Consider the following 23,394-nt stretch of genomic DNA (forward strand, 5'->3'; position numbering starts at 1 on the left):
CCCATTCAAAATAGCTATTCTTTATGTTTATGCAAATGCAATGCTATAGTGTCTATCACAGCTGTGACAAAACTACACGAATAATCTCCAGAAAGGAGATGTAACTAAACAGAAAAAAAACCACCCCAAAACCCCAAAGAAATTCTTCCATTAGTAGATGCACAAAATTGTAATTTCCCTTTTTTTTGAGAACTCCAAAACAGCAAAGACTTCTTGCTTAAAATATCTTTCATATATTTATGTTAAACATCAGCAGAAAATGCTGTGTTACATATCCTGCCATGCAGAAATAGGCCTTTATGATCCTAACTAGATCAAAATACCCCAAAAATATTTACATGCACTTTTTTTTATTCCTTTGAAAAATGATCAAAGGATCGTGAGGCACTTCTTGTCCTGGTATAAACACATGAACATTCTTCTCCTCTAGGTCATTTGTTCTAATCTAATCAGGGTGATGGATAATGGCAGTAAGTTAAGCTGTTCTTTATGCTAGCTCTGTGGTAGATTATTTGAAATGAATTGATGGTCCAGTTCCTAAACCCTGAACTGTGCAAAGACTTTTTAAAACTTTTTGATTTCATTTGCACACCTACTTGACTTGTATAAGTCAAGTTGAGCATGGGAAAAATATTATGTAGAACAAGAATGTCAGACTATATCTATATTTTCACATAGAGACTTGTGCTCAGACCCACATCTTCACGACTGCACACAGAACTTCACAGTACCTCTACTGCAAGGTGAGTTGATGGCTACAGAACAGAGGATACAGAACAATGATAAGGTCACCTTTCAAGTTTTTGGATATAAACAAGTCTCATGCGAGTCATCTGACTCTGCAACCCTGAATCTATATGCATCTCTCAAAGGTAGTTGTTGATGTTTAGTAACTATGCCACACAAATCAAAAAATCCCCCCAAAAAGGGATTGTTTTTTCCCTTCCAATTTGCTTTGTTTAATGGCCAGCTTTTTGGAGAAGAGACCAGCTTTTTTATTCTCTACCTATATATATCTATGTCATACCTAACATGATAAAATCCTCACTCAATGGTTGATGGTGTTGGCAAGAATTACCAAGATAATGATATAGTTTTATCAATGAAGATGAAAATGCTTGTGTGCATGTAGAAAATATTGCAGAGCTAATTAGGGGGGTACTTTAGAACCCTGTTATATTTCAGAATATCTGCTTGTAGAAACACTGTTAATCTGCGTAGTAAACTTTGCCTTTATGTAGTTTATTTTAAGTAGCTTAAGATATGTTAAAGTAATTTTTTTTAGAGCAAAGTAAGTATTTCTACATACAAACTTAAGGTATTGTGTCAATTTTTAACTGTGTTCATATATTAAGATTCCTAATCTTTTAATAGGAAGGAAAAAATATTCTATCGCTAAAGTGAGTATGTAACACCAGGAAAATTCTCAAGTACTATAAAAAGAATGCACTTCTAGAATGATCCATAATTACACACAAAAAAAATCATAAAGTATAGACCAAAGCACTACTGACATGGATGTAATGATGCTGATCCCACTGTCACCATCTCAGGACCTGGTCCTAAGTACTAGAAATGAATCAGAATCAGACTGATTAGGTATTCATTGTGAAGATAGTCTCTGTTAGGTATCTTGCAGAATCTAGCACAACAGTGTTTGAATTTCGCATTAGGTTTTGGTAACTACAATAAGAATACTTCTAAAAATAATGGTTAATATAACCACCACTGCATAAAAATTAAATAGAAATGCTCAGAATCTATTTTAAACATATAGGAACTGTTCAAAAGGTACAGTTGTGGGTTTTTTCCTCATCAGTGTTATTTCACTGATTTTCTCCAGTCATATTTTGTGAACATTCAAGTCATTATGAAAATTTCTTAACTGTTTGAAGACAGGCAGTATTCAAATCACATGGATGAGTAAGAAAAGTAAGTGTAAATTATGCACTAAGAAGTGCATATAAGTTGGAAGAATCCTGGAGTCACTATGTTTTCAATCCCACCATAATTTATTGATTCCATCATGATTTTATAACTTGTATTCATAATAAATGCTTAAAACATGAGTGAAAATATATTCTTCATAATATATTATTTGAGTTCAAAAAGTACAAAATACTTCTAAGTGCAAAATACTTTTGGTGTATTCTACTCAAATAATGAACAGAACATGTATGTTTACATAGAAATTGGTGTGTGAATACATCTAATGGGTTAGACCAGTAAGGTGAAAATTTGACAATGAAACACAGAGAAACCCTTTCCAGTATGAGCATTTATATCCTTTTCTACAATATCATTTTTAACATAGCTGCTTCTGGTTTCATTTATCCATACAATGACCTCAAGCAACACAGAAGCATACACCCAAATCCCCAATACTGAGCCTTCGGTTTCAATCATGCCCCAAAACAATAAATTTTACAATTACTGTATTACATGCCAAATTACTACCTTCTTATCAAATGTGAATGATCTTACTGGTTTATGACCTGCTTGGCCTTCAACTTTTGCTGCCTTGTTGCACTCTTATCACTGAGAATAGCAAGTGGAAGTGCCCAGCTTTCATGCAGTCTCCTTTTTACTTCATGTCCCTATCACAGATTGTCCCTATCACAGATTGTCTAAATTAAGTCTGATATGACTTTGCATAGAAATATGTTTAGTATTTTTGCTTTTATGCTATTTTATGGCATTAATACATAAACTAGAGCAATATAGTGATATATCTTCTGGTTTTGTAATATTTTTTGTATTTTTAATTCAATTCCTTTTTACAACCCAGCATTTTATTTGCTTCTTGCTGGATTTGTACACTGGGGGACACTTTTCCAGGAATTATTCCATGGTCTTTTTTCTCAAGAAGTTAAAATTTCTCATAATATACATCGCCTTCCTCATCTATAATTTCCAAGGTTCTCCATTGAACATGTCCATTGGAACACAGTGAAGAAACCACCAACATGACACAAACCTAAGCAGATACACTCATATGGTGCAGTAAAAGCTTCACATAGAGATACTGGTTTACATTTGTAGCTATTGTGTTAATGGCACAGCTTAAAACAGTAAGCTCACCCAGTTGTTCCACTGTGTTGACACTGCTCTGCAGCTTTCAGCTCCAGAGCAAGCTATGTCAGAAGCAGACTGGCTTTTTCTGGACCATGTGCTGCTGTGCAATGTGGGCATACTTGGTCTGTTGGAAACTTGATCGATTTAAACCATTTTCTGTTATCTGCAAATACCGCATCATTTCTCTCATTTCTGTTTCTAGCTGATTAATTCTTTTAACCCCATGGATCTCTGCATAGACACTTGGGGAACTCTGCTTCTGCTAGAATATTTTATTTAGCTTATGAATTTTTCTCTTGGGCACAGAGAGTCTGCCCTGTGTCAACACTTGCTTACTTTTGTAGCTTCTCCTATCACACAAAAACTATTTTAAAGGCTTTTATTTGACAGTTCAAACACACTATATTTATTAGTTCCCACCCACTCTATCAAAATTCTAATAGCTTGACAATCTTTCTGTGCAGTTCTCCTGCCAGCTACTTTATTCCTGAGCCCCCAAAGTTATCATTTTATGTCCTATGCTAAGATTTCTCACTGATTTCTACCATATAAAAATTTCTAGCACTTTTGTAACGATAAGCACATTATTTGTCATCTGTTATCTCTCATTCTTTGGTTACTAGCTTTTGTTAGAAACTGAAAATCAAAGAAACACAAAAGCCACTGACTTATTTGTTTTAGTCAATTTTTTAACAACATCCTCTTCCATGACTTAGGCATGCACATTTATCTGATATGGCTACCTGGGAGGGTGGCTTCCTGAATATGGCTTTCTTCCTTCATCCCTCCCTTGGTAAATATAAATGCAAGAAACAGTTTAGAGTCTCTGTAATGTCCCTGTCCTCACTAACTGCAGCTCAAGAGACCCACCAACTCTCTCCTACCTTACTACACTTGACATCTTAAAAATTGTCTATATTCACATGCCTTTGTCTCTTTCCCCTAATCCCTCTTATCTCCACTAACTGCTATCCAAAAGTTTACCTGCTGGAACTTATGCTTCTTTTGTGGTTGTTTTCCTTAAGAACATTTCTTTTTTTTAAGAGACCACTTTAGTTCATATAGGCTTTGTATTCTGCAATATACTTTTTCTTCCTTGCTACTGATTTTTTATATGGCTATTTTCATACATGCTGCAACTTTTTATACAGTATTTTTGCTGAATATGAAGGTTCTGTTTAGTACATTTTAATTGCATGTTTTTAAAAAAATCATTTTACTGACAAACTGATTTTGATATGATCTTCTTTAGTAAGAACTTGAATTTCATTTTATTACAGCTGCAATTACATAGTGGCTCAACTAAAGCTCCTTCTGAATCAAATTCCTCTTAAGAATTCCTCTTGCTTTATTAAATATCAATAATTATTTATTCATGTTACAACTATTGTGCTTTCTTCACTTTGCTGCTGTTATTTGCTATACAACTATAATATAAAATTTTACTAAAGAAAATATTAAACAAGAGAAAATAAACCAGAAGTATTAACTCTTGTTTTGTAGCAGTTTTAGCTTTGAGGTTCAAAGAAAATAAGCAAAATTGAATCTGGATTATTAAGTGTGGATTATATAATATCGCTCCTTTATATTGTTTACTCCCCACATTTTACTTCCAATTTTTAGGTCCTTCTCCAGAAAAGTGTAAAATGCAGACCAGTGTCTACATGTAAGCACGTTGTTCAATAATACTGCTTATGTTAGCTGAACAAAATATAAAATCCCTAAACTGTCAATAAAATAGGTATTTCACTGTTGTTTGAAATAAAACTCCCAGACCTAGAACAAACCACAACAGAACTACCCTTGTCGTGTCACCAGATAAAATCACTGTTGTAATTCACAGGCTACATCAGAACTCTGTTTTGATTAGACCATCGGTGCTACAAAACACACATTTTTAAATGAAGTGATGGAGATTAAATTAGTACTGCTAGATTACATCTTACTACTAAGATTCTTAGACGTAAATGATGGAAGATCAGCTTGGGAAAGACGGTTATGAGTTGTTAGGTCATATTTAAGTGAAATTTCACACTGGTCTTTAGAGTACGACCAGATGATTGACACCTGACAGCCTACACAAAATAAGCTGATCCTATCAGGACATGTTTTTTAGGAATGGCATTCACATATGAGAATTAGTTTCCAAATTTACAAGTTTTCAATATAGCAAAACTAAATAAGAGTGAAGTGGCAAAAAGACCTGTCTCAAAGACTGAAATACCTGGAGAACTAATTAAGGTGGGAGAACTGACCTGTCTGTTCTGAGTACGAGCTGTAGCAAAGATCTTCACATGCCAGGACTGCCAGTGCAGCACCCCTCAAAACAACCAAACACTTTATAAAAATAAGGAAATTAATATGATTCAGTGAGATTCTTTTTTACCCTGATCTGCTGTCCTAAAGGACTTCTGTTGCTTTAAAAAGGATAAGTATTGCAGTGTTAATGTCTTTGGCTTATTTGGATGAGATAAACATCGTAAACTCTTGAAGTCAAGGAGATTAAAGTCTCTAATAAAATACAGAAGGCTGCTGAGTAGAATGAAAAGACATATTAGATCAAAGTGTTACTCAAGGGTTGTACAACTGGCTGAGACTCCAAAAGGAATTATGAAGATCTTTTTGAGATGTATCACACTCTTTCATACCACCCAACCATAGTCAAAGAGTTACTAAAGAAAGAGGCAAGAATTTGGAACAAGCAGAAGGCACAGAAGAGCACTGACAAGAGTCAGTACTATGTAGGCTGAAAGATGATCAGACTGAAGGTAAAGTTTTGACTTTTTCCTTCCAACCCTTAATGTTAACTACATTTAGAGTTACTTCAAAATAATACACACACTGTTTATTCACAAGATATTGGTTCATCATAAAAAGAAGCTCCTAGGACAGCTCTCTCAATTTTAGTCTCAGAAAATGTTAGCCTGGCAATGTCAATGTTTAAACAATCTATCCAAGAAAACTTTGGAAATAATCCAGCATCAGAAAACAAAATTGAGCAACTCCCACACTGATATCAGCTGATACTTTTGTTGTTGACTATCATGTCATACTAAAAACAACCAAGGTTCTGTCTTTTTTCAAAAGCACTGAACAATGCCTTCTTCAGCGGTGCCTGAATCCAAGAGAAGCCATTTTTCCCCACTGCTCCTAAAATGATGTCTGTATTATCCCTACTATGAATAGCAGAAAGAGCTAATTTTTATTCCCGCAAAGGGAACGCTTTCATGCGGCTTTTTGAATAGTACTTACTCAAATATGGTGGTTTGTAAGGCGCTCGTGTATTAGACAGCAGTCCATCCAACTCCTTCCTTTCCAGAGTGTTGTGAAGGGCCTTCTCTTTGCCGAAGGTGGAGAAGGACCTTTCTGCACCCGGCTGGGCTTCTGGTGTTTCAAACACTTCAGTGTCTGGAACGGAGTCCATGCCAGGTACATGCAGATTGCTGCGGTAATCTGCAGCTTGGCGTCCATCGGATGGAACAAAGGAAGGCATCCAGCACCGATCTGAGTGGCCCAGTGCTTTACATTCCTCCGTGCAATTGGAGAAGAGATCCATGCCTGCAAGCATGAGAGAAAAAGAAACTACACGTATAAGCTTCAGCATCATGAACAGCTGCTGACAGATAAGAAAGATTATGCCAAGACAAGAGAGAAGTGGAAAGAGGAAGGAAGTAAGAACTTCTTCCACTACTTTCATCTCCTCAACAAAAAAGCATCTGATGGTCCAGTCTTCAGGATTCAAAGACAACATTTAATAAGCGTAACTGAATTCCAGAATGTCACACGCACACACAAAAATATCACGAGAAGAAAGGTGTTGGAAAGTCTATCTCAACTTGCAGATCTCACTGTTCAGAACCCATTCAAATAAGGTTCGGTTCCACTTGTAAGTTGATGTCTATGATTCAGCAGTTGAAAATACTTGTTTAAGAACACGAAGGAATTGTTTCTACATAAATGTATCTCTGACCAAAGAAATTAAATGTCCTGATTAAGGAACCACATATTTCATTTATGAGAATGAAATATTAATGAGTCCTATAAAGGAACTATCTATGCATATGTTAGTCTCCAGACAGAGCCTACTGATACTAAAAGCAGATCTTACAAAGTAGGAATACAGCTTTCAAGTGATCAGGATGGCTTATTTAATCGTTACATCATTCAGAGATAGTTTTCATTGCTACTGCAGCAGCCCTTACTATTGTAAAGTCATCCAAGTACGGGGACAGAATCCTATAATAAATTACTGTAATTAATGGTACAAAAGTAGCTGTAGTCCGATGTGACATGTCTGTGGATACTATTGACAAAATAGTTAATTCTTCCCCTATATAAGCAACCATTTGTCCCTGCCAACAGAGAACTGTTTGCTTACAAATCTTTTAAGGCTATTAAGATTTCAAATGACAAGTTATGCTTCTATTGACTACCTTCATATCAGCTTTCCAAAAGAGTCTTTCCTGATTGTGAGTCACTAAGATGCCAGATTATAATTGTTTTGAGAGGAATGGTGTATGAAATCATAAGCATAGAGTAAAATAAACACCAGCATCTCCAAGCTGATGTTCAACATCGCACAGAAAAGCAGAACAGTAAAGAAATATCTTTTTCTGGTATAAAGAGGACTGAGTGTCTTAGAATAGCTGTATGTCAAAACTGAACTAAATCTGTTATAAACATTGCATTTACAAGCATTGCATTAGAATTACAAAAAATGATGCTACTTGCAAGAGAAAAAGGCAAAAAGTTTGAACAGCTGTAATGAGATTCATGCAATGTAGCTCATCCACCAGCCAACACTGTGAAGAACTGGATTAGCTTGATCTCCAATGAGAGGATTAGTATTAAGAATTCTACCACTGTTTTGAACCATAATTTGACTTATATTAGTAATATTTATGTGGTTATCTCACACTACAAGAAACAATCTCTTCAGCAAGCAAAAATCCTTCTGAGCTATCAACAAGTGATTCAATACTAAAGGCAGTTACTTAGAAAAGATATGAAGAAAGAAAGAAAGCTTTTCATCTCAGATTAATCTAACTTTATAATGAGTTTTTAATTTTAAATTAAGTAATACACAATGCTAGGTCCAGTTTTGATTAGAACTTTGCATTGACAATTGGCATGCAGAAGTCTGAAAATAAATTACTGATCAGTGAACTGTTGAAGAATGCAAATGTGAACTGCAGATATGATTAAGGAATCAGATGAAGATCATCAAGCAAGGTGTACAAATTGTATAGTTCTAAATTCCATAGTGGTAGTAGCTATCAAAGACTGAAAAGAGATTTAGATGCGGGCTTCCCAGAAAGAAATTAATATATAACAATATCTATAAAACCACACGTGTGTATCTGTCGTGATGAAAAGTCTGCACAAAAATATATCTTATGCAAGACAAGACATTTTATGAATCTGACCTTTTTCATTCAGAAGATTTCAGTGAAAATTAACACAAAATGGTTATTTCAAGGTTCAGACTTCCTAGCAAAGTTATATGCAAACACATATATATGTTTTCCTACTTTTAATAGGAAAATTATCACAGTTACATTTTCTAACAGTGTATTAGTGACCATATTCATTCAACATTTTATGAAAGACAGTATGAGAAAGGAAAACTTATTGCTAAGTATTAAATTATATTCTTTAGTCAGTGAGGAGGTAGATATTATAATATTATTGGATTTAAGATATATAGTCAAAGATAAACCCTTTCTTTTCCCATCATGGATTTTTATTTTCCCTGGAAAATTACCTTCCATTTTACTATTTTGTTTTCACATCAGCTGCTAAACTGCAAAATGTCTCTATCCAAATATTATTTTTCTAGTTCCCTTTTGAATACTGCTTGTCTGCTGCAGTGCACTGAATAGCATTATATAACAGTTTATTATAAAAGAAATGTTACAGCCACTATAAATCAGGATTTTGAATAAACAAAGTAATGAATGTATGAGATATAAAATGCAAGCTTACATGACAAACTTCCCCTCCTCCCCCCCCTCGGTTGAAGGAAAGAACTTGTAAAATAAGAAAAATTATATACATATAAATCTGAATTTTAATATACACTGCTGGAACACACAGCCAGAATGTAAATGCTTGTTTAGGATGGGAACACAATGTTCAGAGAAGCCTGGGCTGGGTATTGCTCGTACTTGAATCACTTGCAATATTCCCTAAGAGTTCAAAGGATGTAGATCCAAGCCCTTGGTTTTAGTATTTTGACAGGGGAGAAATTAAGATTGGCAGTCTGAATTTGAAATCTCTGGGCACCCATGTATATTTACATTGACTCTGATATGAATGCTGGCTATGCTTTCTCCACCTGTTTCCTGAGGGTCATGGTATAGAATTCTCTGTTTCTAATTGAAAAGCATTAGGAACACCAGGCAAGGCTATTTGCTGTTTTCCAAGAAGGAAGGATATACCATGGTTAACAAAGTAAGACATTCAGCATGGAACTCCTTCATACGCTAAGAATCATGTTCTTGATTTATAACAAAAAGAAATGTTCAGCAGTATAACACTTCCATCTCATCTCCCTCATAAATCTGGTTATATATATGATCCCTCAGAACTAAACTATCATAATTGCAAATCCACATTACAGAAAAATGCTTTATATTTTTCATTTAGTTATCATATTAGACCTTGCACGCAGTTAAACTGAGATTTTAAAGGTGACTCTGAATTATGAATTTCAAATGTCCTCTGTGGATACAAATAGAGAGTGCACTTGAACTGCTGAAAAATGATAAGCACCGCACTGTTTCAAATACAGTATACATATAAAAGCTCATGGCAAAGGACACTAGTTCATTCCTGTTTGCTGAAGTCTTTATTACTAGAGAGGCCAGTGGCAATATGAGCTCTCACACAACTCTAACTTTGCAGATTTTGAAGGAAAATGAGCCCCTGCCCTCCCTCCAATGAAATCCAAAACTAGCAAAGGAGTTAAGTATCTGGTATCTGCATCTGAACTTCCTGAACATAGGTGCTTTGAATCAGATACTTGGCAGTGTTGCCTTTCTGAAGCATAGCCCCAGTTCACTTCTTTTTTCCTATTGTAAAAGGGGAAAATAAAAATTTCTATTTTTATTGAATTATAAACGGTTTGAAAGACAGTTTAGGCCTAAAACAATTTAAAAACAATGCGCTCTTTCTTAATTCAATTAAGGGAGAAGAGCCATATACCAAGCCTTTAGCATAATAAATGAACACACTCATATGTATTACTGAGTAAACAACGTAATAAAAACAAAAGATACAAATTAAATGTTGGCAAAATATTTTCATAGTATTGTTACTGAGAAGTGTTTTTTTCTCCCACATGTGTAATTTTTTCCATAACTTTTACTTGCAATTAAATGGCATTTTCTGTTTCTTCCATGGTACCTTTTCTTAGCAAAAGCTAGTTAGATGCAAGACATGCGTGTTGTAAGGAATCAGGCCTTCTTTTCAGAGCTCCATTACCAGAACAACTATTTGGTTAGTATAACCTTGAGCAAGTTACTCATTTCCCTATGATTCATGTTTTGTGTCAGTAAATAAGGATAATGATGTTAACTTCCTTTCTTGAAGACTCTACTGAAGAACTAGACTTTATGAAAGAGAGTTGTTATCATTCTTTCTTGACACGTAATTGGTGTGCTGCCTTGGATAAAACTGACTTCATCTGCATAAGAAGATGAATAAAGACACAACGTCTTCAATATTCAGCTCTTCCAACTTCAAAGCCCTATCTGGACCATTATTAAGCATGTAGCCCAAGGAAAGAAAATAGAAAGAAACTGCCTTCAACTTGAGCCAAAGCACTCTTCTAAGCCATTTTCATGTTTGCTCTCACTTTATCCGAGATAGACTCTTAGCCGAAGTGATCTTCAAAACTGGATTGGGCTGTCACTCTGTACAGGCTCAGAAAGAATACTGGTTTTCTCTGTCCCTTTATAACTAAAATTCTTCTCCTGACTTCTCAAATTCTTCTCTGTATGAACACTGAAATATCACAGCTATTCTCCAATAGTGCATACTAACCCTCTTAGGGTTTACCTAATCTCTACCGGAGAGGTGTGGGGCAATATTTCACCCTGTGCCTTTGTATTAGACCCTTACCAATTCCCTTCATAAAGTCAAGTACTGGAAGCCTGATTTTAGATCTCAGCCAACATATACTGTTCAGGGGATTATATATATTAAAAAAAAATCTGATGCATTTTATGGTATATACATGACAGCACATACTTAGCTTCCACACCTTGAAGATTCCCTCCTGAAGTGCATATCATGCCAATGCAGTGCAAAAGGTGAAGCAAAGGTAGCATTCTGAAGAAGTCTGCATGTGTGGCTTGAGAAAGCTGAGTAGCTAGTGAGCAGCCATATGAAAAATGTTGATGGCATGAGTCCAGATCTCGCAGGACAGGTGTCTAATCATACAATTTAAACATACATGCACGCAGAGTATTAACTGGCACCCAAGCTGGCAGTTTCACAAGGGAGGCCAAGAATTTAATCAACCATGTGAAATAAACTAACCTCACGCTTAGAAATCACTCCTACAGAACATGATTGAAATATAGTGTGTTAATAATAGGTAGTAGTGTTGTATTAGCTGTATTTGCTCTACAACAAATAGCAGCTTTTGTTTCAACAATTTTCAAAGAAGAGCACAAGTAATTAGAATACACACTCTGGGTTTGAGAAACACCTCCTCTGCTTGCCAAAAACGTCTTGCACTTCTTCACTTTCAGAAAGTTGCTTTGCAAAAAGCTTAGATTCCTATCCCAGTTAATGAAATGACTACTCAGTCTGTGAAAATTAGGCTCTTGAGTACCCCACTACTTGCCATTCCCCACTAAATGCAGACAACAGTACTTTTATACTTCATAGACATTAAGATAGGTAAGAATGTGGATAATTAGGAGACATTCAGGTGGTACCTTAAAGGGAACAATATGAATCTCTTACATACACTCCAGCATGTTTGAAACCATGATTAAATCACTATTAAGGAAATACATTTTGTGAAGAGGTGAATTAGAATCTTATTTCAAAACATAGTAAAACATTTAGTGATACATAGAACAGCTAAATAATTGTCACTAAATAATCGTGCAGGATAAATCTGCAACATGGTGACAGATTTTCATCCTGCATGTTTTCCTTCACAATTAATAACTGACTGTGGCCATGGCTAGTCAGCTTGGCTAGCAATGGATTACTACAGAATAGCTACTCATGTGCCATAGGACTGTTCACTGTTGATAGTAACAAAAGTCATGTACAGAACAGTAAAATGATGTTTTGCAAGCAGAACATACTGCTGATTAAAACTGGTATGGAGTAAGTTCTACTTGTCAGTGTGGATTACCTACTGAATATTTTTGGATGAAAATACAATGCTTTGGAAAACAAATAGGATGTTTTTTGTTATCAGGAAACAGAACAAAACCAAAACAAACCAAAACCCAGAACAGCCCAAACTTCTGCCATGTTATCCACCACTGTGTTTTCCTTCAATAATTTAGAACAAATTGATCATAGAGCATCAGAACAACTGGAAAACTGGGAAAGCATTCCCTCAGATGTACCCTTTAGCAATTCAAGATCAAGTAAAATTTATGCTCCTATTTTCCCCCATAAATTTCACCACCAAAACCTAATAGCAAGAGTGAAGTTTTTATATCAAAATATCTTGTCATTGCTGAGGTCAAGGGGCACAGTCTTTGCATCATGACAGCAGGATTCAGCCCAAAACTTACAGGAAAACTGTATTATATGTATGTAGAAGACTAAAGCAGGTTTTACAGGTCTTTGTAATTAAATACTTATCTAGAACTAGCAGTTAAAAATTGTGCATGCGAATTATTGTCAAATCACAGCACTGATGTGTTAAATTGGAAGTTCTGTGTATTTGAGGTTTCAGTTCAAACAGTGACTTGTGAGCAGAGCAAACTTGTCACCTTTCATTTCTTCATATGTAATCACCATGGAAAACACAGAAGTTCATAAATGGCATGAGATTCTTAAAGATTTGAGATTATTTTCAAAGTATAGATTTTTTCTCCTATTTTGATAAAACAGAGATGATGAAAGTGAAGTATTTACCCAGCTAAAGACTAATGCCAAGTTTGACTGTAGTGCCAGTGCTCATATCTGAGATATAGACTACTTTTAAAATGGAGAGAGAGAATAAAGAGCAGAGGCACAACAATGAGTACTGAATGCATCTAAAAGAGAATAGCTTTCAGTTGATGTGCAACTATATGATTACATTTCCACCATCAGTCAAATCCAGCCCCTTCTGCAGATGTTTATTCTTTTCTCTCCTGTTTGGTTATTACGGTTCATTATGTTGAGGGACTAAGCTGATTGAAATGTTCATTGAGATGACTGCTGCAGTAAAATGTGTAAAGGAAAAAAAATGGAATGCAGGGAGGGCAGCAGAAGAGGGAGCTTTTTATAACTCAGTAGCACTGATTGCTGCATCAGAAACAGTGCAAAAGAAGGGGTGGGGGGAGTCTAAATACACGGCTTTTTAAAACAACAATAAATCATACGCCATATATAGGCCAAAAATGAAAGAGGCTCTGTGTTTGGATGTAAACTTCTGGCAAGACCTGGTCTGTTGTCAGGTTCCCAGACACAAAATAGACACTCTGTTCACTTAGCATGAAGCCCTGCAAGAAGCAGGGAGCTCCGGAGACTCTTGGCTCTTCTCAAGTCTCATTAGGTCTGCATATTAATGACTTGCAGCAATATAAAGGGGCCCTCTTCCCCTGGTGCCTGTGTTTCCCATCGTTAAGGGCACAGTGACTACAGCAGAAAGAATCACAAAATCATAGAATAGTTAGGGTTGGAAAGGACCTTAAGATCATCAAGTTCCAACCCCCCTGCCATGGGAAGGGACACCTCACACTAAACCATATCACCCAAGGCTCTGCTCAAAAAGCAATAAATAGGGGAGGTTAACAGAGCATGTGGGTGAGACAGCATTGCTGTGACAGCACTGAGTCCTTCTCCTGGTGTCTTCTAAGATGGGGGGCAGGGGAAAAAAAACATGACTGGAGAGACTCTGGCAGTACTTTGTATGACACACTTGCAGCAGATCCTTATACATGATAGAGCAAACAAGGGAAAGAAATCACTGTATTGAATCAAGACACACCAGACCGTTGGAGATTGCGGCAGGGAAGAAAGCACAAGCATTGGTGGCTAAAATGCAGTGTGAGGGTGAGAATGAATTCTAATGCATAGGCTCTAAACAAATGTCCCTTTCAGCAGAAAGCTGACAGTATGAGAGCAAAGACAGAAAGCTGCACACATGGAGATAACACAGCAATGTATATATTTTCTAGGTGAATCAAATCACAATCTTTTAAAGCTCTTATTTCCTTTCTCAGGACTGAGACAGATGTACTTAGGAATACCTTGGCCTTATTAACATGGAGATCACTTACACTATATGGCGCCTCAATTTGAATTAAAAAACAATCCTCAAAAATGCTACAGTATTACACATTCAGAGCACCCAATGTGTCTCCACTGATCCCCAGCGAAAGTCCTCACAATCTGGCTGTCATTCAAACCCTGGGTTCATTCTTTCCCTTGGGAACTCCCCCTGCACTTCACACTGCTATGCCAGCTGAAGTGCCTACTAAACAAAATTGCCTAGTGCTCTGAATTCCTGCAAGGCTGCTGCTGGAAAAAAATGCATTACAAAAGGTAGCAACAACTTTGTTTTAATGTGCAGGAAGTTTTGCTACAGCAAATGATTCAGAATAACACACTAACCCCAGCTTTCCCCTCTTCCCCCCAAAGGAGTAAAATAAACTCTGCCCCATGAATAAAACGGGTTGAAAATCATCTCCTTGCCCAAGTAGGTGTAGTAGTAAGCTGACTTAAACCCAGCCTCCCATACAATATGCCCACATTATTTATGCCACTCTTGTATTATATTCCTATAAATAACTGTTCTTTCTAGGGTCTCTACCTAAAGAGCTACTATTTCCATTCTCTTTTCAGACTTACCAGAGGATTGACCTCGATTAGTGGCATCATGATCACTGTCTCCTTGCTCACTGTCTCCATGACCACTGTCCTTAGAGCTTACTATGTCTGCTTCCTGGAATGCAGAACTAGACACAGAAACATCTTCACATTAGAATCATGAAAGAGGAACTCATAAAACATTCTTCTGCCATCACATGGCCAAACACGGTGCTGCATTCACCCCCTCCTGCCTGCTGCACTGTTGCTGCAGAGATGCTCTGCCCACCATTAACAAAACTGGCATTTTTTGGACCTCGGCAGGCTAGCTGAAATGGACACCAAGTGTTATCACTCTGCCTGGTTTTCATGTAATCGGTATAAAGAATTTGGCAGCTTTTACTCAATATGGATAGCTCCACTTTACCTCAAGGAAGCCCAATGTTTTCTGGATGACCCTACAGAACCATTCTTAAGTATTTAAAGCACATTTTAGACTGATACAATATGAGATTTGTTCTCTTTTCAGCTGGTTTTGAAACCAGTTCAGAAAAGCTGTAATTCAAACTCCTTTAGTCGATAGTGTTTTATTTAGTACAACTACACACTCCATTTCCCATGGCTTTACTGGTATTTTACATCTGCAGTAAACACAATTCTGCACCCCATTCAGACTTGCTAAAGCATGCACAAGGAAAACAAAGCTAAGGGGCTCATACCTGTTTACTCGTCGGGGTCTGTCAACTAGATAACTGAGCTCAGCACGCTGATGTTTTGTCTAGGAAAAGAAAATATTGGGAAGTATTTTAACTCTTTGATATTTCTATAACCAACCTCAGAAAATATACCAGAGAGCCTCACCATATTCACTATAAATGGTAATGTTTAGCTGTGGGTAGGCCTACACAAGCTGTTTCTAGGATGTTAAGGGGGCGAAAAACACAGCTCTTACTCGCACAGATGGGAAGGCATGAAGGATTTTTTCCTGAGCTTTTCTGGGGTGAGATTCTGACACGTTTTCTCACAGTGCATGTTGTCGAGCAACACAAGGACTCCCACAAAACCCAGCAGAACTATTTCTAGAGTTGTGTACTACTTAGTCTGAGAGAAAACTTACTGTCATCTAGTTTTCAGCCTGGTTTTAATTCCAAGGGTATAAAAATAGAGGGAGACAGTACAGTTACTGCACCCTAAGAAAGAAAATACATTGACATACCCTCAAGCCCTTAAAAAGGCAACGGAAAACAGAGTTTCATAGATATTTTGAGGAAAGGTCAATCTTACAAGCCCATATTAGGAATTTTGCTGCAAAACTTAACACTGTAAAAACTGTCACTCAAACCACTTTTGCCAAGCTGGGCAGTATTCATGTTTCAGTATTCATGTTGATAGGGAACATGTTGCTTTCACTAGTGCACAGGCAGAGAGGTACTGAGAGCTTGTATGAGCTAATCCAGTAGAAAATGATTAGCAGAGTAGTATTATGGCATGGCGTATGCTTTGATAGAAATTTTCTACACACGAGGTAACACAATACAGGCAACATGTTTAACGGGAGGGGATGTTAAGTCTCTGCATATAATTTCACGGAAACTCTTGATGCTTTCCTTTGTGAACTCAGCTTTGGGTTATAAAGAGCTGTTCAGATAGAGGAAAGAAAAGTCAATTAGTAAACCCTAATCCACAAATTAATTAAAGTTGCTGCTAACTGTAGAGATTGTCACAGTCCCAGAGGGGGGTTCCCCCAAAGCCTTAATCGCACATCCAAAGATTTCAAGAAGAAAAAGAAAAGAAAGACACAGGTTTAAAGCGTTGCTTCAGAAACCCCTGTGATTACGCCTCTGAGCTCAGCAACCCACTCCCCCCTGGCCCAACCCAGAGGCTACCCCTTTGCAGCTAAGGGTACCGGAGGATCGCTGTGCCACGACGCGACCCGACGCTGCCCGGCCGGGGCCAGCTTCCCTCACACCCACCGGAGAGGGGGGACGCGCTTGGCTGCAGCGGTACCAGAGCCCGACGGAGAAGGAACCATAAGCGGGGGGCCGCACTCCCCCCTCCTGCCGCTGCAGCCTCCCAAGTGTCAGATGCAAAATAGGAGAGAGGCGGCGGAATGGATAAAAGGGGGGGGGGGAAGAAGGACGAGGTGGGAATCAAAGCGCAGGGAGAGGGGGGGTGGGAGCTCCGAGGAAGCTCCGAGGGCCTGGGGGAAAGCCCACGGTGCAGCGGCGGGGCACGGCCGGCCGGCAAGGGTCCCTCATCGGCCCGCATGGAAGTGGGTGGCTGAGGGGAGGGGGGGGCACGGCCGGGCCTTACCTCGCTGGACAAGATGCTGCCGTTGGAGATGATGTCGGGCTGCTGGTCGGCGTAGCCGGTGACGATTGCCCCGCAGGGGTTGTGCTCGGCATCGGTGCTGCGGGAGGGGCTGCAGGGCTTGAGGAACATCAGGTCGGTCTTGGCGGACTCGGGGGTGAGGCAGACCTGGTAGCAGTAGTTCTGGTTGTGGTGGTGGGATCCGAAGCTCCCCGACTCCTCCACCGGCACCTGCGCCGGGTTGCTGGGCACGTTGGAGCTCTGAACCAACATGATGTCCGACTTGCTGAGCTTCTTCTTGCGGGCCCGCGCCTGGCGGCTGCAGCAAGGGCAACAGCAGCAGCAGCCCAGGCAGCAGTCGCTGGCCAGGCAGGTGTAGATGTTGAGCTTCTTCTCCTTCTGGCAGCGCACTGCCAGCACGATCATGGCCAGCAGGAAGATGAAGGAGACGGAGCCCAGGGCTATGATAAGGATAAGGGTGAGGTCGAGTGAGCTGTCCCCCCCAGAGCGGCTGGGGCGATGCTCGCCGGACCCGCCGCCGCCGCCCCCCGCGCCCGCTCCCGCTCCCACTCCCAGGCCGCCACCGCCGCCGGGCCGCTCGGCCGCGCCGTCCACCAGCACCACCTGGATGGCGGCGGTGGAGGAGAGCGGCGGCTGCCCGTGGTCGCGCACCTCGATGACCAGCTCGTAGGGGCGCTGGGGGTCGCGCTTGGCCGGCACCCTGCGCGCCGTCCGCAGCTCCCCGGTGCGCCAGTCCATGCGGAAGAGGCTGGCCTCATTGCCCCGCACGATGCTGTAGGTGAGGCGGGCGTTCTCCCCGTCGTCGGCGTCCACCGCTGTCACCCGGCTCACCAGGTAGCCCGGCTCAGCGCCGCGGGGCAGCGCCTCCCTCGCCGGGGTGCCGTTCCGGCCGGGCAGGGGGCTGACAATGGCCGGAGCGTTGTCGTTCTGGTCCACCACGATGATGTTGACGGTGGCGTTGCCGGCCAGAGGCTGAGGCTCCTCACCGGCGTCGCGGGCCTCCACCTGGAAGCTGAACTCCTTGAGCTGCTCGTAGTCGAAGGAGCGGAGGGCGTAGAGAAAGCCGTTCTCAGAGTTGATGGAGACGTAGGTGAAGACGGACATGCCCTGGATCTGACTCTCCAGGATGGAGTAGGCGAGTTGGGCGTTGGCGCCCTGGTCCCGGTCGGTGGCGCTGACGGCGTAGATGTAGGCGCCGGGCACGTTGTTCTCACTCACGTAGACCTGGTAGACGGGCTGGCTGAAGCGCGGAGCGTTGTCGTTCACGTCGCTCACCCGCACCTGAATGGACTTGCTGGTGCTCAGCGGCGGCTCGCCACGGTCCCGGGCCACCACGGTGAGGGTGTAAGCGTCGCCCCCCGGCTGCTCGCGGTCCAGCGGCCCCTCGGTGACGATGGTGTAGTAGTTCTTGAAGGAGCTCTTGAGGCGGAAGGGAGCGTCTCCCTGCAGTAGCTCGCACTGCACTTGCCCATTCTCCTCCGAGTCGCGGTCCGAGACGCTGAAGAGGGCCACCACGGTGCCCGGTGCCGCCGCCTCGCTCACCGCCTCTTTGACGGTGGAGAAGCTGATTTCGGGCGCGTTGTCATTGGCGTCCAGAACCCGTACTAGCACCTTGCAGTGCGCCGGCACGGCGTTGGGCCCCAGGTCTTTGGCTTGCACGTACACCTGGTACACGCTGCTCTCCTCGTAGTCCAGCTCGCCGCTCACCTCCAGCCGCCCTGTGCGCGGCGCAATGCCGAAGAGCTCCCGGGCGCGGGCCGAGATGTGGCTGCTGAAGGAGTAGATCACCTCGCCATTCTGACCCTCGTCGGGGTCAGTGGCGTTGAGCTGCAGCACCAGGGTGCCCGGCGGCGAGTTCTCCGGCAGCGACACGGTGTAAACGGGTTGCTCAAAGGCGGGGACGTTGTCGTTGGAGTCCAGCACCCTGATGGTGAGCAGGGCGGTGCCGGTGCGCTGCTGGGGCTGCCCGCCGTCCACCGCTGTCAGCACGTAGCGGTGCACTGCTTGCTGCTCCCGGTCCAGGGGCTTGTCCAGCACCAGCTCGGCGAAGCGGTTGCCGTCGCCCTGCGTCTGCACGTCGAGGGAGAAGTAGCTGTTGGGGGTGATCTCGTAGGTGCGCAGCGAGTTGGTGCCCACGTCGGGGTCGAATGCGCTCTCCAGCGGGAAGCGGGTGCCCGGCGTGGCGCTTTCTGAGATCTCCACGGTGAGGTCGGGCTCCGGGAAAGAGGGAGGATTATCGTTGATGTCCAGCACCTCGATCTCCACCCGGAACAGCTCGAGGGGGTTCTCCAGGAAGACCTCCAGATGCAGCAGGCAGGAGGGGCTCTGCTTGCAAATCTGCTCCCGGTCTATCTTCTCGTTCACGTAGAGCACCCCGGTCTCCAGGTTGAGCTCCAGGTAAGGGCTGCGGGAGTTGGGCGCCGTCTGGAAGCGGCGAGCCGAAAGTTTTGTAATGTCCAAGCCCAGATCCTCGGCGATATTCCCCACGAACGTGCCATGCTCCTGCTCTTCTTGCACCGTGTAATGGAGCTGGCAAAGGGCCCCCTCCACCATCCAGAGCAAGGCAAAGAGGAATAGCACAATCATCTCCAAACGGGGAAAGAGATCCCCCCTCCCCAACACCACCTCTTCCTCTTTTTCCAAAAGCCACCACCACCTCCTCCTCCGAAAATACACACTACAGCGTGTGTGCCTCTGCGTGTCTAGCTCTGTGTGTGTGTGTGTGTGTGTGTGTCCGCGCCTGCGAGCGTGTGGAGAGAGGGATCGGGGGAGGGGGAAGGAAAGGGAGGGGGGAAGTGGTTGATTTAGGGGGGGGGATGCTAGATATTATTTCTTCTGATTCATGTTAGGATTTTTTTTCTCCCCCATCTCCCTTCTTTTTGTTACGAGTATTATTGTTTCACACGCTGACCCAATGAAGAAGACAGGCGTCCCCACTTCATCTGTGATCTTCGAAATAAATGGACAACTAATAATAGCTATTAGCTGGTTGGATCTAGAGATACACAGTAGCCCGCTTTTATTTATTCCGAGAGTCTTGGCACTGCACCGCGGCAGCAGCAGCGGCGGAGGCAGCAGCAGCAAATCCCAAGGAGCAAATTGTTATATATTTCAAGATTGTCCTCGGTTTGTCTTCCTGATGGGAGCCGGAGGGGTAGGTGCTGCTGGAGGAGCCGGCGGACATGCCCTCTTCAGATGCAAGGAAAATGCAGAAACCCGCGAAATTAAAAAAAAAAAATAAATAAAAATTATACCCCGCAAAAAGATTTCATGTAAAAAAAAGGCAGAGCTCAGCTTTGCTACCCAAAACTTTCATTCCCCGATTTCTCAGGGCTTTCCTCTTATTTATTTAAAGATTTTAATTGTTTCTTTCTTCTATTAATAGTCTTTCATTTTCTTCTTTTATTATTATGTTCATCATCACTCTGCTTTTTATGGACGTGCTGATGAGTTTTTTTTCCTCTCTTGCTGCTTTTGCGTCTAGCCCCTCTCTCTGTGTCTGTCTTTCTGCTTGCTGCTGCCGCCGCTCGCCTCCCGTCCCGGCTCCGGTCCCGGTCCCGGCCCCCGCTCCGGCTCCAGCTCCTCTGATCTCTGCCGACAGTTTCTGAGCCGGTAGCGCTCGGCTTTTCTGTTTTTGCGCAGCGCTCTGCTCCTGCCAACCAATCAGGCGGCAGCAACGCCCCCGGGGGCGGCACCCTATTGGCCGCGGAGCACGTCGAGTATCTTGCGTCAGAGATAGGAGAGCGGGCGAGCGCGCAGGCAGGGAAGACGGGCAAGGCAGGCAGGCAGGGAGGCAGGCAGGCAGGCAGGCAGGCAGGCAGGCAGGCAGGCAGGCAGGCAGGCAGGCAGGCAGGCAGGCAGAGCGACGCTAACCCTGCAGCTCCCGAGGCTCTTTCCGCCTCCAAGAACGTTCGTTCTCCCACCGCAGCCGCTGGGCAGGGAGATCACCGCACGTCGTCAGCGCAGACACACGGGTAATCGTTAACAGCCCTCTCCTTGGAGAAGGAATTTCCACCAGTTCTAACTCTCCTACCCCAGGTCGGGCGCTGTTAACGTTTTTAGAGCATAAACAAGGGGAAACATGAGATTATTTACACACACCCGCAGCGGGCTGCCTTAGCTCATTAGTCAATGGAAGAAAGTGCAACTTTCCATCAGTGCAATGTTTCCAGCTCCAGCCAATTTAAAGTACCATGAGCCTGCGCCTATTTTTTCCCCCTGATTTACACTTCGGAACTTCCACGAACGTAACGGAAGAGGGAAGCCGGGCATGTCATATATTCTGTCACTGGGTCCCGCGGGTGCGGCGGGGCCGGGCAGGGAGCCTCCGCGGGGGCTCACGGCCCCTGGTCTGGTGGTTTTCCAGTGTTGGTGCTCACTGTACACCCGCTTTCCCCGCTGCCGAAGCTGTTAACGGCACTGGAGGCTCCGAACCTACACCGAGGGCTCTGGGCTTGCGGATGTCGGTAACCCGAGCCGGCTACCCTCCCGCCCGGCTCCGCTTCCCCTTCTCAGACAGCGAGGAGGCAGCTCCGTGCTAAATAAAGTCCATCTACCAATGGTGTCTATCGCACGTCAGGTGCTCGGCTGACACGTTTGTGATCGATGCCTTTGGCTGCGAAGCCGCACTGGCACTGCGGAGAGCGTCGCACCCGGGGGGAGGGGGATCAAGGCGGGGGTTCGCGGGTGGAGTCCAAACCTCTGCCAGTGCTCGGGGGTGGCGAGATGGGGGGGGGTGCCCATGGGCCCTGCACAGCTGAGAAGCCAAGTCCGAAACTTCACAAAATGGAGAAAGTAACAGTAAAAAGGATGAAATACTCGTATTTTTCCTCAGAAATGTTGTTTTATTGTTTATGAAGAGCAACACAAAGCAGGTACTAGCAGCTGCTGCTCTGACCCCATCTCTAATCCCTCGGCAGGCACCGGCTCCCTTCCACACATATCAATGAACTGTACGCTCGGATGCGTTTTCCCTCGCGGAAACGCAGCTCCTCGCATCCCCAAACTTGTGCGTGCCGCACGCCTGTCACCGCGCTCCCACCCCTGCCACCGCGCTCCTACCCCGGGGAGGGGAGCTCGGGGCCACCGGCGGCGAGGGCACAACCAAGCTCACGCCACCGCACCCAAACCGACCTCGGCATCACTCAAGGGCCGCTCCCGGCCCAGCAGCTCGTGGAACGAAGCGGGTCACGGCGCACCGGGGGCACAGCCCCGAGGGTACGGCCGCTGCTCGGTCCGGCCCTGCGGCTGCTACGGGCTCCCTGCTACCGGCCCCGCCCCCCGCCAGCGGCCGTAATCACGGGCTGCGGGCACCCCCCAGCGGCGGCAGCGGCACATTGCGCCCGGGCAGCGGCACCGGCTCCGCTCCGCGGGGTCCCCGCCGGACCCGGGTCCCCGTCTCTCGTCGCCAGCATCCCCGTGTGTTCCCCGCCGCCCGCAGCTCCCCTGTTGCCGCTGCTACGCGGCTCAGAAGCTCGGCCTGGCCGTACCGGGTGCTGCCGCGCCGCTGGAGTGTGACAGAGGCAGGACAGCGGCAGCCGTGCGTGTGCGCGGGGGAGACACCGGTGTTGCCCGCCGCGGCAGGCGGAAAAATACCCCCTTGGTACACTGGCTTGCCCAGCGCTTATAGCGGGGCAAGGCACCTCCGCGGGGCGGCTGCGGTGAGGGCTTCCCGATAAAACGGATTCCGTCAGGAAAAGCCTGGCCGGCGCTGTCCAGTGGATGCGTAAGGGAGCCGGGTGTGCTTCCCCCGCACCAGCCTCAGACACGGCCCTCCGAATTCGTGCCTTTCTTGCGCGTCGGTGCAAGGGGCTGGTGCGTTCGAGACACGGCCGCCTCCAGCGATTTGCCGTGGCCCGAAGCAGCCTAGCTCTAAACCCTCCCCGCTGCCGGCTCCGGCAGCGGCGACGTCTGTCCACTTCGAGGAAAGCGGTCAGCCCGGGCGCGACCAGCCGAGCCCGGGGGACCTTGCCAGAAGAGGGGCCCCTGCCC

General features: G+C 43.9%; 1 protein-coding gene across 6 annotated transcripts in view; it reads right to left on the bottom strand.

Annotated features, from left to right (window-relative positions):
• The window catches only part of PCDH10 (protocadherin 10), a 33,656-nt gene extending 12,600 nt beyond the window's left edge, over positions 1-21,056 (bottom strand). For 4 of the 6 annotated variants that reach the window (XM_034064648.1, XM_034064647.1, XM_031044977.2 and 1 more), the window contains exons 1-4: positions 17,386-21,055; positions 15,792-15,850; positions 15,115-15,221; positions 6,328-6,633 (exon numbers count right to left, since the gene is read on the bottom strand). In XM_034064648.1, the coding sequence (XP_033920539.1) occupies positions 6,328-6,633; positions 15,115-15,221; positions 15,792-15,850; positions 17,386-19,989 (3,076 nt within the window). In that variant the 5' untranslated portion in view covers positions 19,990-21,055. Of the gene's footprint in view, positions 1-6,327; positions 6,634-15,114; positions 15,222-15,791; positions 15,851-17,385 lie in introns of all 6 variants that reach the window. The other 2 variants (XM_034064646.1, XM_034064649.1) reach the window with 2 other exon arrangements.
• Between the last annotated feature and the right edge of the window lie 2,338 nt (positions 21,057-23,394).

The sequence above is a fragment of the Melopsittacus undulatus genome, chromosome 7, assembly GCF_012275295.1.
Source record: "Melopsittacus undulatus isolate bMelUnd1 chromosome 7, bMelUnd1.mat.Z, whole genome shotgun sequence".
Taxonomy (NCBI): domain Eukaryota; kingdom Metazoa; phylum Chordata; class Aves; order Psittaciformes; family Psittaculidae; genus Melopsittacus; species Melopsittacus undulatus.